Genomic DNA, 26,329 nt, shown 5'->3' with positions numbered 1-26,329 from the left:
AGGCCGCCTATAAATAGTTACCCTTCGATGCTATTCCCTTCTTCCCCCCCAACCCTCCCTCATATTACCATCCCGTAAATGGCTACGGGACTGTGTGTATAGCATACCGCAAGCCGTGGGTGATGGGAGATGCATGTCTTAGATTTGAGCAAACGGTAGAATGATATTCTGCATATCTCGCAAATTGGGGCACAGCAAGCAGATAGAAAAGGACCTGGGTTATGTACGTCGAACGGAATGGTTAACTAACTTATCCCTTCGAAAAGTCAAAACATGGACAACTGCGAACCTTATTGTGGAACGAACTCAGATTTCTTTTTACCCCAAGCTAGCCTGGAGTGGTGAGTCTCTGGTTTTAGCTGCGAATTATATCTGTAACCGTTGGAGGAGCAGGTGGGTGTGGGTTCAAATGTAGGCTGCGCCTTCCCTGGCGCAAATGTGGGGTGGGCCCTTTTTGGCTCGTTGGCCGTTATTTGTGCACTGCATGACATCACGATGACGTTTGTGGCGGCGGGAGAATGCCCTTGGGCTCTTGGGAGGGATTTGACATGTGAGAAAACTTTGATAATGCTTGGTCTGCTAGGACGATGAGTGTCAAGACTGGGAAAAAAGGGGGAATCAAATAAGCCTTCGGCAGTAAGAAATTCCGATGATGGAAAATAGTAATGGTTCAGGGGCCTACCAAATTTTCGTATTTCCTTAGGGTACATCGGTTGGTATGGCCCTCCTCTACTTCAGGGTTGACGCTCCTATCACCTAAATTACGATGGATAGGGTCCCCTAGGGCATTTGACAGAGATTACTTTATGTCGGATGTGCTATGCATATATAACATAGATTTCCAGCGTTGGAAGCAGTTTTCCTTACTTGCAGAGGATAGCAATGCCAATTGATTTAAGGAGATTTGCCCCACGGCGAAGCCCCTATACAGATACAGCCGTCAACCCCTATGATAATGCCCAACAAGTGTGGCTTTCTTAATATCTAGACGTTGCACTCTCATACTTGGTCATCAATATTATTCTTTCTTGAGATTCAGTTCTTCTTTGCACTTAGCTTTCGTCTCAACGTTATTCTTTTATAGAGTTACGTAGCTATATCTAAGCTGCTTATTTCACGTAGAAAAATGTGATGATTATGTGAATTGTTGAGTTTTTATCACAGGAAGTTTCTGGTAGTGGGATTTTAGGAGAAAAATGTCTTGTAGCTTTATATTGAATGTAATAGATATCTATTTGCATCAGGCTTGTCTTCTAAAAGATTAGGGGCCAGATTCATATTGAATTTGAAATCAAGGAATAACTATTCAATAAAAATAAAATAAAAGTTATTACCCCTAAGGGATAAAACGTACACGTACGTACATGGGCAGGAAGGCATTTTTCGCTTTCCAAAATCCAGAATGTATGGTAGGATATGTCGAAGTAGGAGAAAAAGGCGTAGCTACCTAGGTATTGACACTGCAGCCCTCTAGTTAGGCAAGAGGAGCCTGCCCCCCAACATCTTTTGTGCCGAGCCTGATCATCCCATTAGGAGTTCCGTCGTCGCCAAGAGGGAGGGAAATTGGGTTCCGCTGTGATTGTTTCCGGCGGAGGTTCGGTGAATGCTGCAAAACAACTATGGTAACTAACAGCTATCAGATGAGCCTTTATATGGACGAGGTACTCTGTTGCCGGGCAGCTGCTGGGTAGCGTACATCTTCGAATGGCGTGATTTTCCCGGGTTGGTGTTTTGGTGAGTGACGAATGCATTCACCAGGGCTTCTTCCTGTTTGGGAAGCAGCAAGACAACCTTGGAACATTGGAACACACCGCGCCTGACTCTTTCCCGAAGGAGGCGGTTGCCAGGCACCTGCTCTCTGTTCTGTTCCTGTTCCTGTTCCTGTTCCTGTTCTTGCTTCTCGCTTCTCGCTTCTCGCTTGTCCACACTGTTCATTTAAATTCTCCGACTCCCCCCTCTTCTCTTCTTCTTCTTCTCTCCCCATCCCACGCATTGCCGTTTCGTCCATCATCCCCATCATTTCCAGCCCTTTTTCATCAATTTCACCGTCCCAGTAACATCTCACTCGTTCCAGATACACTATCTGAAAAATTATCAATTCAATCTCTGCCCCTGACCATCTCAAAACCTTCGTTTTCAGCTGCTGCTCAACTTTCGCTCAAAGTTCAGTTCCATCACAATGTCTGTCAAGTTCATCGTTTTTCTGGCCTCTATGGTCTTTGCCATCATGGCAACTGCTGCAAGTAAGTCTTCGCAACGCTCTGTTTCTGGTTTCCTACATGGTTCCGGTGTTTTCGTCACCGCCCTGGCCCCATCTCATCGTAGAGAGAGCCCAACGTTGGACGATGATTGTGCTGACCTTTATTGTCTTGTAGACCTCCCTCGTGCTGCCGCCGAGAAAGCTGGTGAGTTGTAGCAAAGAGGAACCCAGTATCTTTGTAGCGTTGACGCCCTCTAACTAACACCACGCAATAGTCGTCGACTCTCCTCGTGGATTGGGAAGCCAGGGCTTCTTTGGCAAGATTGTTGCTCGTCAGGGTAAGTGCAACCCTCTGACCTCCTGATGATGGTAGATTTGTCCTCGGACTCCTTCCCTTTCCTTTATCATACTATCCACGGGTGGTGGAAACTTCCAAGTTACGACCACTAACACGTATAGAAACAATCACTGTCACTGCCACCGCCACCGCTGAGAGCTGTGATGCTTTCGACCCGGTCACATCTGATCCATCCCAAGTTTCTGAAATTCAGTCCACGACGTCTCCAGTCCTTGCTCCGGTCTCCAGCAGCGTGGCAGTTTCTTCTGCCTCTGAGGCTCTAGGGTCTTCTGTTGATCCAATTGCGATATCCTCTACGGCGGTCAGCAGCAACCCCGCTGTTTCAGTTACTCCTTCTGCATCGACCCCTGTTGCCTCTGAGACCGGTATCGCCCCGCCTATCGAAACCAACTTTGCGGTTCGCAACGGTGGCCTCGAGGGTGCAATCCTCGTTGGTGCTGCGGGATTTGCTGCTCTTGTGGCGTTGTAAACACCCGACGATGTGGCAGTACAACGTTCACATGGCTCCTTCGTAAGTTGAGGAAATCGCGGGTTAGCTGTTTGCATGATTAGCCACATAGTCATCATCGTATGTATGTAATACGACTTGAAATGATTTTTTATTTTTTATCTTTTATTTTTTTTCCAGATTTCTGTTCGTGGAAATGCTTTTTTTAATGCTGCCGGAGGTGATTGGAATGTATGTTATTTGGGAGAGGTATTGCATACCTAGGAGGGTTTAATGGGGTCATACTCGAGGTAGATTCAACTAAAAATCAGACGCAGCATTCTTCGTTCATATTCATCACAAAAAGATCTGGTCATTGAACTCTTAAGATACACCTACGTAGTGTATTGTTTGATGTTCTCACGACCTAAAAGTGACTAGAGATGTGCCCGTCTTGTAAAATTCCCTAACCTATCCTCAGATCGATAACACGTTATTCCTAGAAAAATGAAGTAGATAGCGGGTCGGCGGTATACTCGACTGGGTGGTAAAGAAGATGACATAGCAAGCTGAGCGGTGGTCGCCTGGGGAACCAAGAGGTATTCGTACTGGAACTATAGCTTGACGAGGAGAGAAGGCATTCCGTTCGGGCAACTCTGCCATCTGTTCTGGAGGAAACCGGACAAGTCGAATAATTTCCATGTCCTTATTACCCCAATCCTTATTAATATAGCAAACATACCTTTATATGTGAGAAACTGGTTCCTGTCAAGAAGCCTTGGTATTCATCTTGTAAAATAGAAGAATAGGTAGGGTGTGGAAGAGGTGGTAGACGAGGGAAGAGGGGCATCCATGGAACATGATATCATCTCCCCCATCTCCAGACATTTATTAGCAGCAGGGCCCCCGGCGAAAAAGAAAACCAAAGGAGACCCCTCAATTCAACTCTTTTAAACCCCGTGATTACTTTATGATTATTAGTTAGTTACTTCCCAGTACTATTACTGGTAATATTCTCTCCTTTCTCATCCTCTCTTTCCGCACTAGTATGCCCTAAGTTCCCCGGACCCCCTCAAAAAAATAAGCCCCCACAGGGGAAAAAGCCAAGAGAGTTAGTAGTTTCCTAGTTTTCACTTCCCTCGCAACACCACAATTCCTCCCTGTGCCGCTTCATCGATATTACTCTTCGCTGTACAAATGCCGCATCCGTCGCCAACTTTGTCTCGTAAGAGACGTGCATTGGTCACTTTGGGGCCGACTGTGCGGGAAAATAGAGGGGAGAATTGAGTCGTTGCATAGTCTGGGTGGGATGGGGATGAAGTTGAGGCTGTGTGTGGTCGCGATGAGGTTTGTGGTGGTGGTGGTGGTGGGCGGAGAGTTGGGGTTGGGGAGGTGGGACGTTGTTCATGATCTGTTGTTGTATTGGAGGTAGTTGTGGGAGGCTGTTGGTGGTGGTAGTGGTCGAGGTGTAGGTGGGAGACGTGGAAGATGTGGCCGCAGGCGAAGCCGATGAGGGTTTCGGTTTCTGGAGGGATAGTGAGGAAATGGATGTGATTAATTATGAGACTGATAAGACATGGAAAGTGATTGCTTGTTTTCTTTTTCCCGGGTGGGAGACGGAGGGATTTTGAAAAGGGGTTTTATATATGCAAGTGGGGGGGTACATTGAGCAGAAGGAATAATGCTTGGGTGTAGATATCGACATACCTTGCTCACTGAACAGCTTACGGCATCCAGCGCAACGTCCTCTGCCCAACTCCTCAGTTTCCTGAGTATCTTGCTGCTTCTGACTTAGGCCCGAGCTGGGAGTGACGATATCGAATTTAATGCCTCGCCGTTGTCCCTGACGTAAGATGTCCATTCGCGTCGCGACCTCTCCTTCCAAAACTTTCGCGACGCCTTGACTGATGGAGGCTTGGATGTCATGTTCCCGAATCATTCTAGTAAGGCCTTCTCTTAGCCCTTCTATTTCCAGGCCGCTTGGTATACGCCGGACAAGGTTTATCGGGTCAATTGAAGTTCCCGCCTCGGCAAGCAAGCCGCGGATATATTCGGGTTTATCCATCGAGAAGGACAAGAGATCTTCCCAAAGATCAGGGTCATCTTGTGACTTGGCAAATGAGATGGCGTATGAGACATCTTTAAGATCTGACAGGATGAGGTTGAGTGCTCGTTTTGTTTGGCCAGTTTTGGATAGGAGATAAATAAGCTCAGGGATATAACGGCGAGATTCACATATTGAGCTGGCTGCGCTATATGAGTAAGATGTGCTTGACTGGAGGAACTCCATTAATAATTGACGATCGTACTCTGCGAATAATTCGATGACGATATCTGAGAGGCCATCAATCAGAGCGCGTCTTTCATCAACGACAAGCTTCTCTGCAGCATCCATCTTCTGGTGTCGAAATCTGGAAGGCTTCTCTATAGCGGTTGATGTTGCATCACCTCTCCAGAGAGTCCGTAGATAGAAGAAAAGAAACAGTCGGCGGTTTGTGGCCTGTAACTGTGAAACAACAGCTTCAGGGCCAACGACACCATTGGCCGCTTCCCTCACCAAAACTTTGATGGGATCTACTGTGGCAGCATCCAACTCGGGTATAGACGCTGATTTCAATTGATCTTTCGAGACGCGAATGAGAATGAAGCCGGGAATATCATCGGCTATAGCATCCAACAAATGATATTCACGAATTAATCGCATTGCGGCCTCATCATCCTGGAGACTGATGTAGCAATGGAGAGCTTCCCTGTAATGCCTCCCTGCTAGGAACAATTTCGCTAGACTATCCATCAAAATCTTCCAGTCATCCGAGCCGGGCGTGACAACTTTCGATTGGAGCTGGTCTTCTATGACAGCGGTTACACTTGTAATATCGAAAAGATCGGTAGGCCATAGTTCGAGTAGTTCCTTAAATCTGATACGATCTCGGGAAACATAATGCCCAAGAATAACTTCGTATATCAAAGAGGGAAGCGGGGGGCTAATCTCAATTGGGACGTGGGGCGTTATTTCATCGAACTTATTGTTGCGCGCAAAAATCCATATCCAGTGTTCCCATCTGGATGTTGTCCTGAGGACTTTGCCGCACACTTGCCCAGCTCTCTCCCAGTTTTCTTGACTAAGAAGCTGCTCTAGCCAACGTTCTCCAATACGGCGCTTTTCCATTTCTGGCGCGGAGTTTGCGGCCTGGATAGCAGTCTTGACCGATGCATTGTCATCAGAGAAAAAATCCGCGAGGGTACTCTGTGGCTTAGTCGGGGTCGAAGGCAGGCTCTCCGCCCTCTCCAAGGTAGCGGCAGCAGCTTCTGGGTGCTGGACAATTAACTCCCATGCTTCTTCATACTTTTCATGACTATCTAGCCAAGCTAAACGATCTACAATGCCTCTTTTTATTGCAATTATACAGTCATAAGGGCTGTGGATGAATATCTTGATTCCGCCGATAGCTGTAATAGCTAGCTCCTTGGCCTGTTTGTCGCTGGCTGATAAACCCGTCGAGTTTATTGAACTCCCTCCACGGATGCTTGAACCTTTGTCGCCGCTGCTGCCGTTGCTCCGTACGCTAGCAGCGGAGCTAAAAAGGCGGGTAGGATATAGGGTTGCGTCCCAGAGTCCAGTCCCTATAGCCTCGAGTGCGCCTCGCTGTACTGCTGCTGTAGGTGCTCGAATTGGAGGTAGAACACCTAAATGGTAATCCGATGCGGAAAACGTTTGGTACTTTTTGACACTCAGGGTATCCGCACTAAGTTCCTCTTTGGTTTCGATGTCAATCAATCTAAGTTCAGGCTCAAGGCCATTTTGTCGATGACGAATTCCGCGTCGAGGGCCTGCCTGCTTCGCGTTGGACTCGTCGTTTTCGTCCTCAGGTATCAGATAAGAAAGTACAAGAAGCAAATTTGGGGTATATAGCGAAACTCCGGAAATAATACAGTCAGTGCGTAATCTGTGGGATAATTAGTATTTTTCATTAGGGCAATCCAGGGCTTGGCTACTACTAACATAGTTGCAACTCCTACGGATCCAATTTTCCGTTCTCCAACATCCTTTCCCGTACTGGATCCACCTGGAAAGACATTGATAATCCAAACAGTGCCACCCCAGCCCACCACGAGTTTTTCGACTGAGCTTCGACTTCGGCAGTTGCTCGCGTTAGCAGCTGGGGACTGTTTTTGTGACTGTAATTTTCCAGGATCGTCGTCGACATCCACGGAATTTTCGTCCACCCACTCTGCTCGCGGTTTCCAAACGCTTGCCATTTCCTCCCACCCGGGACGATTAGGTCGGTCGATATGGCTCATGCGTTTCCAGGCGAATTCAGAATCCGCATTCTCGAGGTGTAAATTTGTCCGCATTATTTTGATTCCTTCTTCGTTTACCCACATTACATACTTCCCTGATAGTGACCATTTTATGGTACTAATGGTTCCCTCTCCGCTATGCAGAACAACGTCTTTGCCGGAATTTCCGCCTAAACCAAGAGAGCCCAACCAACCCGAAGTATTGGGGGCAGAGACTCCCATAACTGTAGAATTTGATTTCGTCCCAACCTTGCCCCCAGTTGTAAGGACCAATGTACCAGCTAGTCCTCCTGAAATGTAGCTTTTGTCATTTTTGTATTCAGGTGAGAGAGCTACAGCTTGGACTGGTCGTCCGAAGTTACGTAGGAGGACATCTCTTGGGTCCACTAACGATGATACACAGACATTTCCGTCTATGGAGGACGACGCAATATAGATAGAGTTCGAGGGGGTCGCTGGGATTGCAGGTTGGGCTTTCGTCGAGTTTTTATTTTTCTGGGTAGTAGATTGCGATTTGATGCTATTACTATCACTGGAAAATTGCCGAAATGTATCCAGCTGGGGCATGGGGAGTGAAGGTGGAAAGGGTGATATTGATATGGAGGAAACGGTTGCGGAGTGCGCATGGTAAACACGAAGAATCTGGAAAGAAGGGACGGATAAAACATGCTATACAAGATCAGCAAAAACCTAATAGAGCTATTGGTTACGGAATGCTACATACAATATTTCCATTATGTGTCCCAACGATCTATAACAGTCAGCTAAATTCCACTATTCAAGAGGGCAGTTCGAATGGATAAAAAACAACGGACCATTTTGTCTCCCGCAGTCAGGAAGGAGCTTGTAGCATCTCCATTTCGATATACGGAGCCAATGCTTTTGGTCAATGAAGCATATTTGAGGCGCGGCTCCTCTTCCTCATCATCCTCATCCTCATCATCCTCATCCTCATCCCCAGCTTCTTCGTCTGATTGTTGGCTATAATTATCCTCATCGTCCTTCGATGATGGCTCAGCGGCTGGGCTCAATGACCGAGGGCGGCCCGCCGCCTGCCCTGTCGGCTTCAGCCCTACACCATCACTCTCAGAATCCTTTGTGTCGTCCACCTCCATACCGGCAGCTTTAATCGATCCTAACAAGATAACACGACACGGTGCCAGCGGCCTCATCTAAGGACGGAGGCTCCAAGGTTGATTGGGGTCCGGTCCACTGGAGATCTGCTGACTCAGCGGACCCGCTTCTTCCGGAAGATTAAATTTGCATGCCGATCGGCATATTACTCCGTATCAATGCGCGCTGGGCAATATTTCTGCCATTGCCGTTCGATATACCATACCCATCGCCATGTTTGCACGTTGCTTTTTAAGTTCAGTCTACAGAACGCCTCGAATAACGCCGGTCTTCTCACGATTCGAACCTACTTTTCATTCATGTCCTACGAGATCCACTCAATGGAGGAAAGAGTTTTTCTCGTCTAAAATTGACCTCCAGCATGCTAAATCGGAGACACCACCAGAGCCTGAACCCGCCGCCAATGTGACAAGAAAAGCCAAACGGAAGCCTTCCAGGTCACCAGGTGCCAAAATATCGCTACGGCGTGTTGCTGTCGAAGCACAGCGATCAAAGGATGGGATGCGCCAGAAAACTCAGACAGCTGATGAAGATCTAGCAAAATCCAAGGTATCTATTTCTGATTTTGTGAAATTGTTCGCCAATTATTGATTTTCCCTTGCAGACTGTGACAGCCTACGCTGTAGCGGAGACATTTAATCTGGCCAAGGTCGTTCAAATCCTCCTAGCCAAAGGATACGAACCGGACCCTTTCAAAACAGATTTGTATCCTCATGTTGTCCATGTGCAAGTACCGCTAGACTCTCTCCGGAGGACATCCAGTCCGTCAGCCTCTAATCTCCCGCCGGACGAGGCTGGTGATATATTCATATTTCCTTCCGGCACTGTTGTGGCTTGGGCACTCCCTGATAGCTTTACTTCCTATCTAGCTACATCTGTGCTTCTCTCGGCCGCAGAAAATCCGCACGTCAATTCTATGGAAACAGAAGATCTGGACTATATCGAAGACCCCAATAGGGAATACAGTACTATCAAGGGCGATACGATAACTCTCGGCACAAAAATTAGCCCAGATAACCGTGATTTGCGGGCTGAAGGCAAGGAAGGTGTGGATAATGTTTTAACTAAAATTGCCTTTTCATCTGGGCTTGCACGGAGCACCAAGTTGGCTGTTCTAGAAACGCTCCTTTCGAACTACTTTGAATCAACCCGCAACATCCCAACCCTCCTTTCTAAAGGTACTCGCCTACCATTTACCCGGCGTTTCGTACTGCAGAAAACTGGACAGCTCCTTAGCGTGAGGGCCCAGTTGAACCTATACTCTGAGCTCACAGACTCACTGCCAGATATTTTCTGGGATAGTCGCCACGAACTTGGTCTGGAGGGATACTATGACCAGGTTGGAAGAGCCCTGGACGTAGGGATCCGAATTAGAGTACTTAATGAAAAGATGGATTACGCGCAAGAGATTGCAAGCGTCCTCCGCGAACGGCTAAGTGAAACTCACGGTTTACGACTTGAGTGGATTATCATTGCGCTCATTGCTGTTGAAGTGGGATTTGAAGTTCTGAGACTATGGAAAGAAAAAAGGCAGCATGAGCTCGAAACTATGGAGCTGACGGAACAAACTAGCCGGTGAATTGTAAGGGGTAGCAAAGTTTTAGCTCAATTTTGCATGGTAGGCGTTTTATGGATGGAGATCTCCTTTGTTTCAATGATACCACTCCACATTTTTGCATCTCATTCACTTTTCTTTTGGATATAACGGAATGGAGGTGACCAGTTGGGGATCTGTGGGGCAGTGGATGACTATGGCGGTGGAACGAACACATTACTTGTATATTTCTACCTCTATGCAAAATCCCAGCGTGAGGGGAGCGCTAGTCTTACTCAAAGATTTGAATTCTTTCGCTGTCCGGCGCCTTGTTTCTCACCGGTGTTGCGACTTGATCCCAGCACCAGCCCTAACTGTGTCGCAAGAGCAACTATCTCACCCGCCTCATCCAGCACTATCACCTCAATGTCTGTCCTTCCATTGCGAACGGATTTTGTCGCGATTCGGCTGTAAAGCCACTCCACTCCACCCTTGGGAAGAGGTTTCTTGAAATCTATATTCAATGCAATAGTGGGAAACCAGTACGGCGGCGGGCTTCCCATCTCCTTTGCAGTAGCATATTCTAAATTTTCCAAAACCACAGGGAAAATATCGACCAAGTATGCAACGGCTTCGTTGGTCCACCTTCCTAATCCACCTTTCGGTCCAAGAGGTCGCAGCCTACCCCATTGATCTACAATCCCTCGTCGTTCATCTAGTCGGGGATCTACCGGTTCCCAGAATTCTGAGTTGTTCGTTGCTCGTCGAAAGTCTGGGTCTCTCATTATCGTTTTCTTCCAAGGACTGTTTGGAACAGGATGTCCATCACGAAGTTGCGGTGGCTTGGAGTCTGGGGGCGGGGGATATAGCGTCCAGCTACAAGGGGTGGATACACCTACTTCTGATATTGGATCAGAGATTGTGATGTATCCAGTCACCTTCTCAATATATTTCTCAGGCGAGTTTGACGAGCTCAGCTGACTCAACGTAACTTGGATTGCTGACGTCCTTAACCCCAGTTTCACATCGCGCACTGCCAATAAAGCAGATCCTATAGCTGACCGCCGGATGAAGGTCAATTGCATACTGATTGGCATCGGCTGGGAGGAGTGTCGGGTTGGATGTGTGTTTTGGAAGTGGGTTGTTGCAAGCCGGTAGAGAATCGCAGTTAGATACCCTCCATTAGGAGCTACAAAAAAGCTCAGTTAGCTGTAGTCCTAATTTATCTTTATTTTTGACACCAAGTAGGCTTATGGTATAATCTGTATATAACTCAATTTCGAGATTCGTGCTTGGGGAGACATACCGCTCCCAACAGACCACTGCGTAACCAAATCCGCCGAGTAGGTATGCGAGGATAAGGGCGTAATCTTGATCGCATCCTCGAATTCTTGGGTATGGGCAGGGGCAGTCATCTTGAAACGCTCTTATTGTAAATTCTCGTAAACGCTTTGTGAGCGTTGTAGATTTCTCCAAGAGCACCTACGAGAAGCCTGTTTGCTTTTGTTTGATATATCCAGTAAATTCAAGTGAGTAATTTGAAATCCAGTTGCGAGGCGAGATTTATAATATTCCAAATCGCAAGCTAGGCGGTTATCGGAAGCACATGAGTATTAGACTCGGTAAAAGTCCGCTATCAGGCCCATGGTTGTTATACAAAGCTCCTAGCTTTACCGGTCATGTTCCGGCATGTCTGTGGGTCGCCTCGGCTAGGGATGCGTTTGTGTCGCTAATGCGCGGCAAGTTAGCCAATATATTGGAAACCTTGTTCGGTAGTTACGTACTCCTGTTTAACAGCGGGCGACACAGACAAATCCCCGGCAATGGGTCAGGGGCAGATGGTATCATGGCCTAAGTGCAAGATGTGCATCCTGGCAACCATAAACAAGATCCGTTACTCTGTCAGTTTGTGTGTGAAGATAGGCTCTTCTTTCATGCAAGTGTTGGAATGTGATCAGATGTTGATTGGCTGTTGAGCTCGTGCCAATGGAAGTCCCTGGGTTTGCCGATACAGGCGGCTTAGGGAGCTTAGTGGCTGCGCTGACCTTGGGCAACCTCAACCTCAGAACAAGCTCATCATATCCGCATAATTCCCATCACCTCCCTATCGCGCATAGGGTATTCGCAGTCATCAACATGATGACGAAAGAGACGTTGCGGGAAGCATTCATCGCGGTGGCAAGACCGCTGAAACTCAAACTTCCCTCTCCAAAATCAGTCTTGCGTTTTGCGTCACTAGGAACATCCCAAATTCCACTCTGGAATAACCAGCCCGTTCAGCAAGAGTCAGAAGTGGCTGAATTCTATTCTTGTCCAAGTCCGCAGCTGAGCTGCAAAGTTGAGTTCAATTCGCAGGATAGGTGTTGCTTCAATTATCCGGGTGGGCAACTTTTACAGACGCAGTTCTGGGATGCCGATCCACCCACGGGGCCGGAGGAAGGCTGGACAATCCATGGGTTATGGTGAGCATCCCGTATCTTCCTCATTTATATGAAGGGATGTCGGATCTAAGATTCTTGCCATCCTCTCCCAGGCCTGACCATTGCGATGGGAGCTACGATCAATACTGCGACTCCAATCGCCGCTTTCAGAATATATCCTCCATTATAAAGGAAAGTGGTCAGCTGGAGCTATTGGACTTGATGAGGATGCACTGGAAGGATTTTCGCGGTGATGATGAGGACCTATGGGAACATGAGTGGAATAAACACGGGACTTGCATTAGTACTCTGGAACCTCGATGTTACCCGAATTACGTTCCCCAGCAGGAGGTCGTGACTTACTTTCAGAAAACAGTTGATTTGTTTCTCGGATTGCCTTCTTATGAGGTGCGTAAGCTCAAATAAATGTTTAGATGTATACATATATGTATGCATATATGTATACATCTATATTGAGGGGGGACGTGGCGGATGGGTTTAAGGATGCGAACCGTGGCTGACACTGTTAAGCACATCCACCTAGATTCTTTCCGTCGCTGGGATCGTGCCATCAGATACACAAACTTACGACCTTGATGCTGTTGAGTATGCATTAAAAAAGGCACATGGCCACAATGTGGTAGTTAGGTGTCGGAACGGTGCGCTCAACGAGATATGGTATCATTTCAACGTTGCAGGACCACTTGAGTCGGGCAAATTTGTCCCAGCAATTCCAGGTTCGTCTGCCTAGTGGCACACCAAAACACGCGGGATCATGTCATTTCTCCCACTCACATGGTATACAGTCGGTGGACCATCCAACTGCCCTCGAAATGGAATTCGCTACAAGCCCAAGAATTCGTCACCTCGAAAGCCATCTAGTACAAGGACACTCCCGAAGCCAACCGAAACTCCTCCAACGGGAACCCCGTTTGTCGGCAAGGGAAACCTAATGGTGCAATACTCAGGAAGGCAGCACGGTTGTATCATCAGCCGTGGAAGTTGGTTTGCTGCTGGGACATGCGCGACGTTCCGCGCCTTCCCATACACTGAAGGTCTACATACCTATATCATATGTTTGCTACGGTTCTCATGTATCTGACCTCATGTTTCGTACAGATGACCTCTACCTCAAATCAAGCAAAGGCCTCTGCGGTTTTGATGACGACGATAACTTTATTTGCGGCGCAGATATCGACGAACCAACGGCATTTACAGTAAGCGATACTTTTCCACTCCTAATGTCTGCCCCTTAAACTCCTGCGGAATCTCGTTTCCAATAAGTAATACATATCCTAACTTGAAGCCATCACCCTAGGCGATTGGCGAAAAATTATCCCTCAACGAACAAACTGTATTTTACTCAGATGCCGTCCCGAGACGCCGAGGCCAGAGCATAATATACGAATCTTCACGTGGACATCCATTATCGTTGGAAATTCACTGGCGCGGCGTTTAAGCCGTCATTTACTTCTGCCAGCCCCGTTTCGTTTAATGCTAGGCGATTTTGCTGCGGCGTTTTACAGATAAGCCATCCATGATGGCTTACCTTTTTTCCTACAGCGTTTGTGTTTTATATGTCGCCAGGTAGGAACGGCGTTTCGGTGCCTTCAGTGTGTTGGCTCTATAGAGATAATCGATATAGATTAGAATAAGTTAGTTAACCTAGTTAACGTAATTTTATATTAGGTAATATATGGGAGCGCTTGATTTTATTGTTGTGGCTATCTTCTCATTTTTATTTAGCTTGATGCACCTTTGCTACAAGATATGAATTTGTGCGAATTCTTCTTCCAACATGGATAATTAGGCCTTTAGTAGCCAGATGCTGGAGTACAGATGATGACACTGTCATGCACAAATCAAAACATTAAAAGAAAAACAGAGCTGAATTGAACAAAAAACACCAATAAATGAAAATTAAAACCACCAAGTTGAACATCATCCGAAAAAGGGGAAATTTTCTTTGCCACCAAACTTGTAACTATCGAAAGCAACAAAAATAAAAATCATTCAATCTTGCAAGACCTTTTCCAAATACATTGCATTTTTAAAAACAAACCAAAAAAACAAGAAAGCAGAATTGCAAAGCTCACATGCTATTGTTGTGTTGTACAAGGTCATTATAAAATGGTCCCTAAAGATGGAAAATAGTGAAACTAGAGAAATATGAGATAAGGGAAAAAGTAGGAAAAATAGGACAAAAGAAATCATATCCCAAAGCTTCATCCTAGAAACATATGAAAAGTAAATAAAAAAAACAAAAAGCGAGGGACAAACATAAAAAGCCCAAATGGAGAAAGCATGTAGGCAGCGGGGTCAGGTGCCAAAATATTTTGAGGATCAAGTAAAATCAAGTTTGCAAATTCCAACGTCCAGAAAACCCAGCGAAAAGGAGGCTTAATCAATCATTATCTATCGTAACAAGCGTTCCCACCCAAATATAGTAAGTTTTACACATTACCCGTGGACCGTGTTAAAAGTCATTTCAAGCTTTCCCCACGAAAACGAACTAGTCAGCACCCTAATAAGCTAGCACCACCATATCGGCGAGTGGGAAGAATAGGACTAGTTCTTACCATATCATAAAACGTATCACAGTTCATTATCCACCTCCGAAGAAAAACTGCTAAAAAAATCCTCAGAATACTGTGAGAATGATCCTGAGAAAAATTGGTTACTAAGGCCAAGATCGGCAACGTTATCACATTGGGTAGGAGTAGTAGCGAGGAAGAGGTCAGATTCATATCCCGAGGAGGTAGAGTTCCCTGGCTCCATTGGAAGACTTCCGATCATGGACGGAATTTGGAGTGAAGCAAGGTCATTCTCTTCAAAGGTTGTGGACAGAGAAGGAGGGGTGGTATCCTGGCTGCAGGTGAAGACGTCAAATTCTAAACCGTGAGCAGCGGCGAAAGTGGGTTCTGCTGGCGACAGAAGCAAAAACTGGGAAGAGATTGGGCGTTCTTTTTTAATTGGAGTTGGAGAGCCTGGGCAAAGAAGCGAGATATCTGGGATTTCTTCTGGGATATCATCGAGGGGTCTTTTCGTTGGGGACAGAGACAGAAAGTTACGGTCCATGGTAGGCGTCATTGAACGGAAGCTTCTAGTGGGCGATGGAACATTTCCGGTACTGAATCCGGGAGAGGCAGGAGGTGTGAAAGTGAAGACGTCGGGAGGTAAGCCGAATCCATCACTGTGTAGGTATTGCATGTCATCACCGATACTCGACTCACGTACACTTCCTGTATCGTTGCTTTCACTTGGGGGAGAAGCTAACGAAAGGCAAGATTCGGAAATCGAGTTGGCATAGGACTTCTCGCTTGCCGCAATGCGCGACCTGGTAGCTTCGTCCTGCCCTGGTCTGTGCTTTCGTGGTCTCCCACGTTTGACCACTTTTCTTATAGCACCCTTAAACGCACCGCTGCACATGCCTCGTTGTTTATGTCTTGTTAGGGCATCCTGACGGGCAAAGCTATTACCACACTCGCACGGGTAGGGCTTAATTCCCGTATGGATTTTGGCATGTCGTTTTAGATCGTGGCCGCGGACAAAACATTTGTTGCAGTGGTTGCACTTGAACTGTCTATCCCCGAGATGGGTCTGGACATGAGATTTAATGTTTTCTTTCCTGCCAAACCTTTTGTTACAACCTCCATACGTACACACCCACTTTTTGTCGACATCTGGACCCTCAATAAACGCAGCAATGTCGTCAAGGGTGATACCGGTCTCCTCAATTGAAGCGTCAATGTTGGCATCCAAATTCAAATCAGCAATCGATACGGGTCTCGGCGACAAAGGCGCCTTCAGTGGTGATGAACGTGAACTTGAGTTGGCAGTTTGATTATATGCGGGAATGAGAGGAATAGCTGGCATAATTGGCACTTTTGGCCGAGCGGAGCTTTTGTCGGCTCCTTCGCACTGCGTGCCGCCGGTAGCCTGATTCTGTGAGCTAAAAGAGGAGTGGACAGGAGAAGACGGTAAGTTAAAAGTGACCGCGGAGCTTTTTGAATCCTCATTATGGTGGAAAGTGAAATCGGAGAATACGTCATCTCCAAAGTCTGGTAAAGGAGTGGTAAAGCTATCGAAGGAGTTGAAGAATACAGGATTGGTTGTACAGGGAGCATGGTCTCTCTGCTGGGTGAAATTGCTTCCAACGACCCCTTGCAGTGACCTCGTACGTTGCATAGACGAGGAACCGCCCAAGTCTACACTGCGCCTGGCATGTCTTCTAGTTGGCGATAGCTGAGCACTCTTGGCATTTTGGAAAAAATCTTTTGATCGCCGAAAGGGCGTAGTTGCCGGCGTCAATGGAAGTGAATCTTTCTGATGTTAGCCTTATTCCCTTACTTTACAGTATAAAACAAGCAAGAAGGCTCACCTGGCCCTGTCTGCTTCTTTGGAGTGCTTGGTCGTTGGGCTGCAGGGCGTTCGTGATGCTGATGGGCGATATCTAACTGCGGCAGGCTAGGGCTCATTACAAGCTGTCTAGATGGAGGTGCATAATGACGTCGTCCTAACACACCGGCGTCGATACTTGAGCCTCTTCGATGTGAGTGATATTCCCGCATATTTGTCTCGACCGCATGAAAGCTAGAAATGCTAGAAATCCCGACTTTTCTGTGTTTTGTATATGCTGCCTCTCCGCCCTGCTCGATGTATAGTTATTTCCAGATTGCAGCAGGATATCTATTGTACCGACTGATGAATTCAAGGTATTCAGTGGGCCCAAATGCTTTTGCATACAACCTTTCAATTAAACAACATACAGAGGCAAACGGGGAGGGAGTAGGTTTGAACAACCATGACCTGAGAAAGATTTGAAGAAGTTTAAGCTGAGAGAGTTAACAATGTTAGGGCGCGATTATCCATAATCATAATACTTAATATATCGAATATCCCACCCACAAACTCTGAATCGAGATGGGGAGAATATAAATGGGTCTCTAGGACGGGACCAAACGGGGATGCAAGAGAGGTTCACCCTTCCAAGTACTCACAAGCTGTAGTAGTATACTGGAGCGCGATGAAGCAGACTATACGAGGTGGTAGAGTAGTATTGGTGTAATTCGGTAATAGTGTATGAAAATGGAAAAGAAAAAAAAAAACGGATTAAAAATGCAGGAGACTGACAATGGGAATTGAATTGAACAGCTCCGTTGCCATTGAGCAATGTCGTTGTCTGGGTGTCGCTGTACAGAGCGATCTGAGATCGGTGCTACTCCAAAACAAAAGATTGTTGGCCTAGCAACGCCTGATCGGGGTTTAGCGTACTTCAGCCCTGTGGGTTATTAATCACGTGATATTTCGCTCCGTCCCGAAAGAATATCACGTGAGCCACACAACCCTCGCTTCGATCCATATCTCCACGTTGAACAAATCCAGTCCAGTACTTTGGGAGAAGAACATCATCAAGCAACGATTTGCACAGGAAGGTTGAGGAAGACAACTTGTCGAGGTATGTTGAACCGAGTCATTATTAGTGCTCTCATACTTCCTAGCATTCACACATCACTGCCCTGAGTTGCAGCAGTGCTCACAAAACCCACTTCATCCCCCCCCAAAAGAATACCACAAAAACGTTCAACAACTAACCACCTCCCAACCACAGGCCTCCGTCAAAATGCAGATCTTCGTAAAGACCCTTACGGGCAAGACTATTACCCTTGAAGTGGAGTCGTCCGACACCATCGACAATGTCAAGAGTAAAATCCAGGGTAAGTTCAGCATACACCACCCCCTCCGTCCAACCAAATCGTAAAACCACTAACACCTCACCACCCCGAACAGACAAGGAGGGAATCCCCCCCGACCAGCAACGCCTGATCTTCGCCGGCAAGCAGCTCGAGGATGGCCGTACCCTTTCTGACTACAACATCCAGAAGGAGTCGACCCTTCACCTCGTCCTGCGTCTACGCGGTGGTGCCAAGAAGCGCAAGAAGAAGGTCTACACCACCCCGAAGAAAATCAAGCACAAGCGCAAGAAGACCAAGCTTGCTGTTCTCAAATACTACAAGGTCGATGGCGATGGGAAGATCGAGCGTCTGCGCCGCGAGTGCCCTACTCCTGAGGTATGTTTTTTTATATTTTCCTACATGGGCTATATTTGAAAAGTTTTCCTCCTTTGCAGTTTTGCTGATCTGTTGTTGTAACAAATAGTGCGGAGCCGGTGTTTTCATGGCTGCCATGCACAACCGCCAGTACTGCGGAAAGTGCCATCTCACCTACGTCTTTGACGAGTCCAAATAAATCGATGGGGATTTTGGGAGCTAAGGGACTGGGGAATAATAATTTTACCTGGCCCTGTGTTTAGATTATTGAACAATCGAATTCAGATACTTTTAACTACTTCTATGTTTCTGCTTGTTTCAGCTGCACCTATCCATCGAACAAAGTGTAAGTAATCGCAAACGTATATATATCATTGCTATCATACACTCCGGGTCTTGTTTTCTCCCCGATTTATCGCTATACACAAAAAAATAGGCATGAGGTCTCATGAATAAAACGTAAGGAACATGCTCCAACACAATATCTCATCATCCTTGGTCATCACAACCCCTCAAGAAATCTTCACAAAATGCTCGCAGAACCTGAAAGGAAAGTTAATAAATGCCTAACATTAGGGGAAAATACAAAGCCATTCGTAACATGTTCCTCTAGATAGAGTGAAGGATATCTCTCAATGGTCATATAACACGCCTCCGTCTAATCATGGGGGAACTGGGCCCTTAGGTTGTCATACTGACTCTCCGGATATGATAGAGCATTTTCCTGTGTATCCAAATTCCCGCTAACCCCTTCGACAAAAGTGCCTATAAGACTTCCTTTGTCCTTCTCCGCGCTCCTGGGATCCCGATCACCGCTCGCCTCCCACCACATGCCACCACCGAGCCCCTTGTTAATGATATATCTCGTCTTCTCCTCCACCATCGCCACGGTATCGTACGAAATCATCGTGCGAGTAGATAAATCATAGCTCCATGATGCACCGCAGCCGTCTTTCTCAAGGGAGTCCAAATATTCCACTGCTCCCGACTTTGGGAGCACTTTGTAGTCCCAAATCCCCGGCTCAAAGCTGCCGCCACCCCCATTTCCATGGAAGGGAGTTCCAGGGCCATCGGTGTTGGCGAATGCGCGCCCATATAATGGCATGCCCAAAACTATTTTAGAGGGTGGTACTCCACCAACACCAGTGTAATACTCTAAGGCTGCCTCGGTGGAGAAAGGGGTGGATTTAGGATTGGACTTGGAACCGTCAATGTTTGATTGATGACCAGCTATCTCGTCCCAGCTTCCAGAGTAGTCATATGCCATTAAATTGTAGAAGTCCACAAGGGTGGTCATTTCTTGGAGGCGGAGCTTCTCAAAATTTTGCGGACCTAAATAATGTACCCAACAATAATAAGTCAAGTGGAGATTTTTTAGTAACTGAGTAAATAATACATACCCGCTGGGGAAGCGACGGTTAGAAAGAACCTGCGATCCTTGGCTACTGCATCAAGCTTCTAGAGAAACAATATTATTATTAGTATGGCAATGGGATGGCTGAGGTCAGAAACATCGAACAATCCTACCTCTCTCGTAACCTTAAGAAGCTCGACAAAGTTCTTCGCTTCGTCGTCATCTAATAATAGCGATTAGCGAACACTACCCAGTTCTGAGAAATGGGACATGGGTTACATACTTTTAGGATATTCCCAGTCAACGTCAAGCCCTGTCGGCCCCAAGAAGCCAGGTTAGCCCCTGCACATGAGTTCCCCTTGGTATCTTCTCCCCTGTGCATAACAGTGGCAACTTACCATCAAAACCCATATCAAGCATCAACTTTGTGGCAGTGTCAGCAAATTTGGTCCTGCCACCTGGCGTACTCGCGGGTTTGGGCAAATTAGAAGAATAGGTCCATCCACCAATGGAAAGTAGGACCTTCATATGTCGATGCTTCTTTTTGAGCAAGAAAAGTTGCTTGACACAACCATAGACGTTGTTTCCCACTTCGTCCCAGGAATCATCTGGGTAATGCTTGTCGGTATCAGACCAGGGATCGGACAGATAGCTAAAGGAAAAGTCGATCGGATGTCAGGTAAGATATAACTTTACGCAACGAAAGGATACACGAGTAACCATGATGAAGAAAACGTACACTTCTCCGGTTTCGGGGTGAACATTGGCAAATGCATAGATAACATGCGTCAGCTTTGCTGCTGGCAAATCTTGGGGGTTGTAATTACGCCCATAGATTGCCTATACCATGAAGTCAGTTGGAAGCCAAAACAGTAAAAGAAAATTACAGTATATCAAAGATACAATAAACAATCAATCAACAAGATATAAAAAGATAAAACGTTCCGTGTTTTCGTTGGGGGTATAATTCTCCCCATATAACCCGTTTAAACAATGGCGCTAAGTTGAGATCCCTGGGTTCCGTTATACAAACCAATTGTCGTTATACAAACCAATATCAACCTCAAACTTCTTGCGAGAGGTTTCACATAATGAAAAACAACTAATCAAAAGTTTGAAACCATTTTTTGGCAATCACATACCCAATTGACAAAGTACACAATAGACCTAAACCCATCCGGATTCGACATGTTACCTGGTGGGCTGGGACCGGGTGGTTCTGGGCTGGGCGGGCTGGGGCTAGATGGGCTAGGATCCGGTGGAGGGGGGCAAGTGCTTTTGTAGAAGGAGGGATTTATACTCCCCGAGGATGGCAAAATGCTAGTCTCGAAGACAGAAGAATCGGCACCACCAGAACCAGGAGTAGCAGTAGGAGCGGCAGGAACAGAAACAGTTATCATGGATGTTTTCCAAACGGTAGTCGGGTCGAGGTAAATCTGATGGGATTCAGGAGCAGGTTCGGCGGGTTCGTAGTAAACTGCACCAACAGCACTGAACAGCAACACGCCAAGGTAGAAGCAAAGCATTGAGTGGCAGTGTGCGCGATGTTTCATATATAAACATCTGCGGCGGCTGCCAGCGTGGAGGCCGTCCTCCTGCTCCTCTACGCGTGGCAAATGGAGTGGTAGCGGTAGCTGGGTCATTTTGTCATGCTCAGACCGTGCAGATTCCTGTTTATCGCCATCCTTGTCATTTTGGAATTCCTGGTGATAGGGTCCCATGACTCTCCCTGCTGCAATTGAGCTTTACAGCAGGTACTGAGGAAAAGAAAAAAGGAAAAAAAAAAAAGAAAAAAGGAGGAAAAAGGAGGAAAAAGAAAGAAAATGTGAAAAAAAGAATGTGACGCACACGCGGGAGAGGCGTTGGGTTGTATTTTGACGCAACGAGCCAAATCTATGGAGAATCAGGTCCATAAAACAAGAGAGGGTGAAAATGAAAGGGCAGAAGAAGTAGAAATATATGAAGACAAGGTTGACGATCGAGAAGAACACTGTACAAAATAGACATTGGTTTTCAATAGGACTTTCCCCTTTCCTGTGAGTGATGTTGAAACCCCACACACACTCTCTCTCCTTCTTTATATGCTGATCATGATTGCTGATGAAATGGTAGTGAAGGGTAACAGCAACACAGTTGACGCGTCAACTTATTCAGTTGGCTTTGAGGTGTTTCCCTTTCCTTGTATACCGGCAGCTAGACATAGGAGCTCGCAGCCTTTCCCTTTCACTTGAACTTGGTTTATCCATGGTAGAAGGTGTGAATAGGCTGGGTAGCAGGTGCTGTCCCTTGCCGCTATGTAGAGCGTGTCATAATAGACCTCAGAGCGGGGGGGCCATTTCAGACATTTTTGATGTGAGTATATTGAATGTAAACTGATTGAAACAGAGATAGGGATAGAGACACTTTATCTCAGTGACATGATGAATTAACTGAATTCTTCAGAGGGTGAAGACACACTGGCATTTTTATTCATACTTCATATCATGTTCATTCATATTCATGGTTCTTCATCAGGCAACAAGCAAGGTACATGCATGTTTTGTGAAGTAGGAAACATGGCTGAGAAAACAATATATACAGGTTGATTGAATAAAGAGTAACTATTATTAGTACAGAAGTTAATTCTCTTATCTAAAAATACAATTAATGTATTTTTTAACATATACATTACTAATTAGTATATTAATTTAATTTAATTTCAATTAATATTATTAAAATACAATTATTTAAAGTAATATAAAAAAAAAAGAAATTATAAATATAATTAAAATTAAATAAAATATAAATTAAAAGTATAATTTAAAATATATTAAAAAATTTATAAAATTAAATAATTATTTTAAAATTTTTATTTATAAAAATATATTTTATTTTAATTGTATTTAAAATAAATTAATTATATTATATATAACTATTTTTAAAATCAAAATTAAAATTAAATATAATTTAATATTATAAAATATTAATATTAATATTAAATATATTATAAAAATAATAATTTTATTTAATTCTAATTATACTTTATATATTTAATTCTATTTAGTAAATAAAATTATAATATATTTTTCATTACTTTAAATAATTTGAAATATTATTTAAATATTATTAAAAATTGTAATTTTATTTTAAAATGTAAAAATCTGATTAGTTTTTATATATTTTTAATATTTTACTTCTAATGAAAACTTGTTTTAAAAAATATAATTAAATTAAATAAAATTAAATATAAAATTTATAATTTTAATAATTAATTTAATTTAAATTAATAATAGTTTATTTTAAAAGTTATTAAATAATAAAAGTTTTTATTAATTTTATTAAATATTTTAATATAAATTTTTAATTTTCAATATTATTTATTTATTTTAATATAAATTAATATAAATATGAAAATTAAATTTAATATTGTAAAAGATCTACACTAAATAGATTAATATAATATATAGATTTTATAATATAAAAGTGAAAAATGTTAGAGAAAAAAAGAAAGAGAAAGTGTAAGAATCAGTAATCAGAGTAAATATTTATATATATATATAATAAAGCTTCAGAGTGAAAGAATAGAGACTTCATATACATAATAAAGCTTTAAAACAGAAGAATAGAAATTTCATGAGTTTTTCAGCTGAGAATTAATAACTGAGAATCAGAGCTTTTTAGCAGACTGAGAATTAAAGCTTTTAATAAAATCTATAAAGTGTAATAAAATAATCTATATAATTAATCAGATGCAGCCTGTTATATTAACTCTCTCTTTTCAGAAATAAGATTATATATAGTTCTTATTAATCAAGAGCTGCTGTTTTAAATAATACAGAGCTCAGAGTTTAGAATAGATAATTATAACTAACTTATTTTATAAGATATTATTAGTTATAGTTATATAATCTCTTATTAAGAATATCTTTAATCTCTTACTTAAGTTTATTATCTTCTTTCATAATTTCTGATAACTGTCAGTTGAAAGTTAGTTGAGAAGAGAATAGATCAGTGATAACATAGTAGAGTAAGCTTATATAAAAAATATTATAAATCTCTGATAATATGTTATAATAGTAATTATAACTATCTAGAACTTCTATTATTTTATATTTCATATAATAATAATTCAGTGTATGAGATAAGTATGCAATTTATATATTTTTAAGATTCAATTATATCAGATCTTCTATTTTATATTACTTAGTAGAATCTCAGTGAATATTAGTTTAATCTTCTTAATTCTGTTTAGTGTTTACTATAAAGGCTTCTACTCAGTCACAGACATCTTAAAACTTTATTACTATATTATCAGTGATCTGAATTAAACTGCAGAGATTTAGTATGAAATGTATAGTCTCTAGAAGATTCAATATCTTCATATAATAATTATATATAAGAAAGAACAGACTTATATCTGTTAAAATAATATCTCAGTCATTGATAGTAACTTCAGTATATAGAAGAAGGTTATATCAGTCATCTTATAAATAGTTATAGAACTTATAAAGATAATTCTTCATTATCTGAATTATTCATTCTAATACATTATCAGTCTCAGAGTAATAGATAGTTGATAAACAGTGTATAATCTTAAGAATTTGACAGATTCTTATTTAGAGAGTACTTATAAATTAACAGTTTTAATCTGATACTATAGATTTCAGTAATTCATATATCTGATAAAATAAACTTTATAGAGAGACTTTAGTAACTTATTCAGCATCTATCTTATTATAAGATTTCAATATTATATCTTTACTTAATCAGTCAATAATAATCAGAATGTTCTTATAATTCTTACTTTTAAAGAGATTAATAGTGAAGTGAATTATCATATCTTATCAGATTCTATTAGAGATATTAAGCAGTTTTAGTCAATCTTTTCTACAGTTCTTTTATAAGATAATAGAGAAATAATGATTACAGTTTCAGATAAAGTATTTGATACTGTTTAATATCTCAGATTAGTAGAATTCTCAAGAGATTATTCAGTATAGTTATTCATAACTCAGATATTTAGTTATACATAAATCATATATCTCTTGTATTATTCAGATGTATAAGAGTTCAGAGTAAGAGACTTAGTATTATTCACAGAATCACAGAGTGTTATTATTATTAATTAAGCACTCTGAGATGTCAGTTCTTATACATAGTTCTGAGAAGAATTAGAATACTTCTTGATATACTGCTTCAGTGAGTGTTTAAAGAAGTTCATCAGTTCAGACTATTATATATCACATTTCATTCAGTATAGATTTGAAAGAAGTTGAGATATCAGTGATAGTTCTAATCAGAGAAGTGTGAATAATATTATAAGTTATTTCATCTTGATTAACTAATATCTTCAGATTCAAGAGTCAGTGCTCTCAGTTTATTCAGTGAGTGTCTATTACATTGAATAGTATATCTTACTCTCATTATAAGAGAGTATCTGTCATTGAGTTCTGACTGTCAGAGCAGTAGTATATTATAAAATGAAAATAGCTTAATAGCTCAGATTATCACATTTGTCATTCAGTAAGCTTGTAAGTGATAGTGAAGTGTTTGAGATTTTTATAATCTGTGATTATCTCAAATTTGAAGACACTTCAGAGTTCAGAGTCTTATTCTTCTAAATAGTATATAATTATAAGAAGTTTCTTATCACAGATCTCATAGTTGCATTCAGCAGAACTCAGTTTCTTAGACATGAAGATATATAATTGTAAGATATCTTTATTATCATATTATAATATAACTCTCTCTGTAATATAGTCAGAGAAGTCAGCTTTAATAACTGTTTTATAATCAGAATTAAATATTATTAGTAGAGAGATGTTAATAAACATCTTCTTCATTTATATAAATACAGCTTCAGTATTCACTGATTACTGAAATACTGAGTTCTTCTTGATAAGTTCTATAAGTGATCTTGTGATATCTGAGAAGTTTTATATAAATCACTGATAGAAGTTAGTAAATCTGATGAAGCTTTATACATCTTTCACAGTACATAAAGCTTCTTATTCAAGAATAGCAGAGACTTTCTCAGAATTCATTCAAATTCTCTTATCAGCTTCTATGATAAAACCTAGATATTTTATACTCTTCACTTCAAAATCACACTTATTAATATCTATTAATAGTTCTGCTTCTCATAATTATTGTAATACTCTTTGCATATATTCTTGATATTCTTTTCTGAACTTATCAGTGAAGATGAGAATGTTATCAAGATATACAGATACAAATTCATTAAGAAAATCTCAGAGTACTTAGTTAATATACTTCTGAAATGTACTGAGAGCATTAGTCAGTTCAAAGAGTGTGACTACTAATTCAAAGAGATTATAATATGTTTGAAATACTGTAAGCTATTCATCTTCTTCAGTGATACAGATCTTATAAAATGCAGTGATAATATTTAATTTTATAAATTATTAAGCTTGTCTGATACAAGCTAGAATTTCATTGATAAGAGATAAAGAATAGTGATTCTTCTTAATTAATCTATTCAATTCTCAATAGTTTACACAGAATCAGAGTTCTTTATCTGATTTCTTTACAAAGAGAATAGAAGCTGCAT

At 42.7% G+C, this 26,329-nt stretch overlaps 8 protein-coding genes across 11 annotated transcripts; 4 read left to right on the top strand and 4 right to left on the bottom strand.

Annotated features, from left to right (window-relative positions):
* Positions 1 to 1,326: 1,326 nt before the first annotated feature.
* BDBG_02854 (vacuolar assembly protein) lies at positions 1,327 to 8,558 on the bottom strand. The gene is made up of 6 exons (XM_031720986.1): positions 8,103 to 8,558; positions 8,012 to 8,038; positions 6,989 to 7,956; positions 4,693 to 6,932; positions 3,267 to 4,510; positions 1,327 to 3,094 (listed from the first exon to the last, which is right to left on the bottom strand). Exons 1-5 carry the CDS (start codon positions 8,457 to 8,459, stop codon positions 4,116 to 4,118), a joined length of 3,987 nt encoding a protein of 1,328 aa, XP_031577345.1. The 5' UTR covers positions 8,460 to 8,558; the 3' UTR covers positions 1,327 to 3,094; positions 3,267 to 4,115.
* BDBG_02855 (uncharacterized protein) lies at positions 1,852 to 3,335 on the top strand. Its single transcript, XM_002626632.2, has 4 exons — positions 1,852 to 2,243; positions 2,376 to 2,405; positions 2,476 to 2,538; positions 2,660 to 3,335. The coding sequence occupies exons 1-4, from the start codon at positions 2,180 to 2,182 to the stop codon at positions 3,025 to 3,027; spliced, it is 525 nt and encodes a 174-aa protein (XP_002626678.1). The 5' UTR covers positions 1,852 to 2,179; the 3' UTR covers positions 3,028 to 3,335.
* Positions 8,450 to 11,329, top strand: BDBG_02853 (YagE family protein). The gene is made up of 3 exons (XM_002626630.2): positions 8,450 to 8,970; positions 9,026 to 10,913; positions 10,975 to 11,329. The coding sequence occupies exons 1-2, from the start codon at positions 8,635 to 8,637 to the stop codon at positions 9,998 to 10,000; spliced, it is 1,311 nt and encodes a 436-aa protein (XP_002626676.1). The 5' UTR covers positions 8,450 to 8,634; the 3' UTR covers positions 10,001 to 10,913; positions 10,975 to 11,329.
* Positions 9,395 to 13,099, bottom strand: BDBG_02852 (uncharacterized protein). The gene is made up of 2 exons (XM_002626629.2): positions 11,262 to 13,099; positions 9,395 to 11,144 (listed from the first exon to the last, which is right to left on the bottom strand). The coding sequence occupies exons 1-2, from the start codon at positions 11,368 to 11,370 to the stop codon at positions 10,252 to 10,254; spliced, it is 1,002 nt and encodes a 333-aa protein (XP_002626675.1). The 5' UTR covers positions 11,371 to 13,099; the 3' UTR covers positions 9,395 to 10,251.
* Positions 11,756 to 14,343, top strand: BDBG_02851. Of its 2 annotated transcripts, none has more exons than XM_031720984.1 (6): positions 11,756 to 12,417; positions 12,489 to 12,783; positions 12,920 to 13,112; positions 13,182 to 13,430; positions 13,495 to 13,592; positions 13,694 to 14,343. In XM_031720984.1, the coding sequence occupies exons 1-6, from the start codon at positions 11,942 to 11,944 to the stop codon at positions 13,832 to 13,834; spliced, it is 1,452 nt and encodes a 483-aa protein (XP_031577343.1). In that variant the 5' UTR covers positions 11,756 to 11,941; the 3' UTR covers positions 13,835 to 14,343. The 2 variants fall into 2 exon arrangements, with proteins under 2 accessions (XP_031577343.1, XP_031577344.1); XM_031720985.1 differs by having other exon boundaries at positions 13,495 to 13,618; positions 13,694 to 14,314.
* BDBG_02850 lies at positions 14,011 to 17,570 on the bottom strand. 2 transcript variants are annotated; one of them, XM_002626627.2, is made up of 4 exons: positions 17,376 to 17,570; positions 16,757 to 17,210; positions 14,955 to 16,697; positions 14,011 to 14,868 (listed from the first exon to the last, which is right to left on the bottom strand). In XM_002626627.2, the coding sequence occupies exons 2-3, from the start codon at positions 16,944 to 16,946 to the stop codon at positions 14,971 to 14,973; spliced, it is 1,917 nt and encodes a 638-aa protein (XP_002626673.1). In that variant the 5' UTR covers positions 16,947 to 17,210; positions 17,376 to 17,570; the 3' UTR covers positions 14,011 to 14,868; positions 14,955 to 14,970. The 2 variants fall into 2 exon arrangements, with proteins under 2 accessions (XP_002626673.1, XP_031577342.1); XM_031720983.1 differs by having other exon boundaries at positions 14,061 to 14,868; positions 17,360 to 17,570.
* On the top strand, positions 14,869 to 19,932 carry BDBG_02849. 2 transcript variants are annotated; one of them, XM_031720982.1, is made up of 5 exons: positions 14,869 to 15,572; positions 15,663 to 17,833; positions 17,987 to 18,092; positions 18,166 to 18,446; positions 18,535 to 19,932. In XM_031720982.1, the coding sequence occupies exons 3-5, from the start codon at positions 17,999 to 18,001 to the stop codon at positions 18,622 to 18,624; spliced, it is 465 nt and encodes a 154-aa protein (XP_031577341.1). In that variant the 5' UTR covers positions 14,869 to 15,572; positions 15,663 to 17,833; positions 17,987 to 17,998; the 3' UTR covers positions 18,625 to 19,932. The 2 variants fall into 2 exon arrangements, with proteins under 2 accessions (XP_031577341.1, XP_002626672.1); XM_002626626.2 differs by having other exon boundaries at positions 14,869 to 15,551; positions 18,535 to 18,921.
* Positions 18,714 to 22,316, bottom strand: BDBG_02848 (chitinase). Its single transcript, XM_002626625.2, has 7 exons — positions 20,922 to 22,316; positions 20,519 to 20,619; positions 20,178 to 20,431; positions 20,063 to 20,092; positions 19,953 to 20,002; positions 19,826 to 19,883; positions 18,714 to 19,757 (listed from the first exon to the last, which is right to left on the bottom strand). The coding sequence occupies exons 1-7, from the start codon at positions 21,498 to 21,500 to the stop codon at positions 19,084 to 19,086; spliced, it is 1,746 nt and encodes a 581-aa protein (XP_002626671.2). The 5' UTR covers positions 21,501 to 22,316; the 3' UTR covers positions 18,714 to 19,083.
* Positions 22,317 to 26,329: the final 4,013 nt, after the last annotated feature.

This window comes from Blastomyces gilchristii, assembly GCF_000003855.2.
Source record: "Blastomyces gilchristii SLH14081 genomic scaffold supercont1.4, whole genome shotgun sequence".
Classification (NCBI taxonomy): Eukaryota; Fungi; Ascomycota; class Eurotiomycetes; order Onygenales; family Ajellomycetaceae; genus Blastomyces; species Blastomyces gilchristii.
This window is presented reverse-complemented; position numbering and strand designations above follow the sequence as displayed.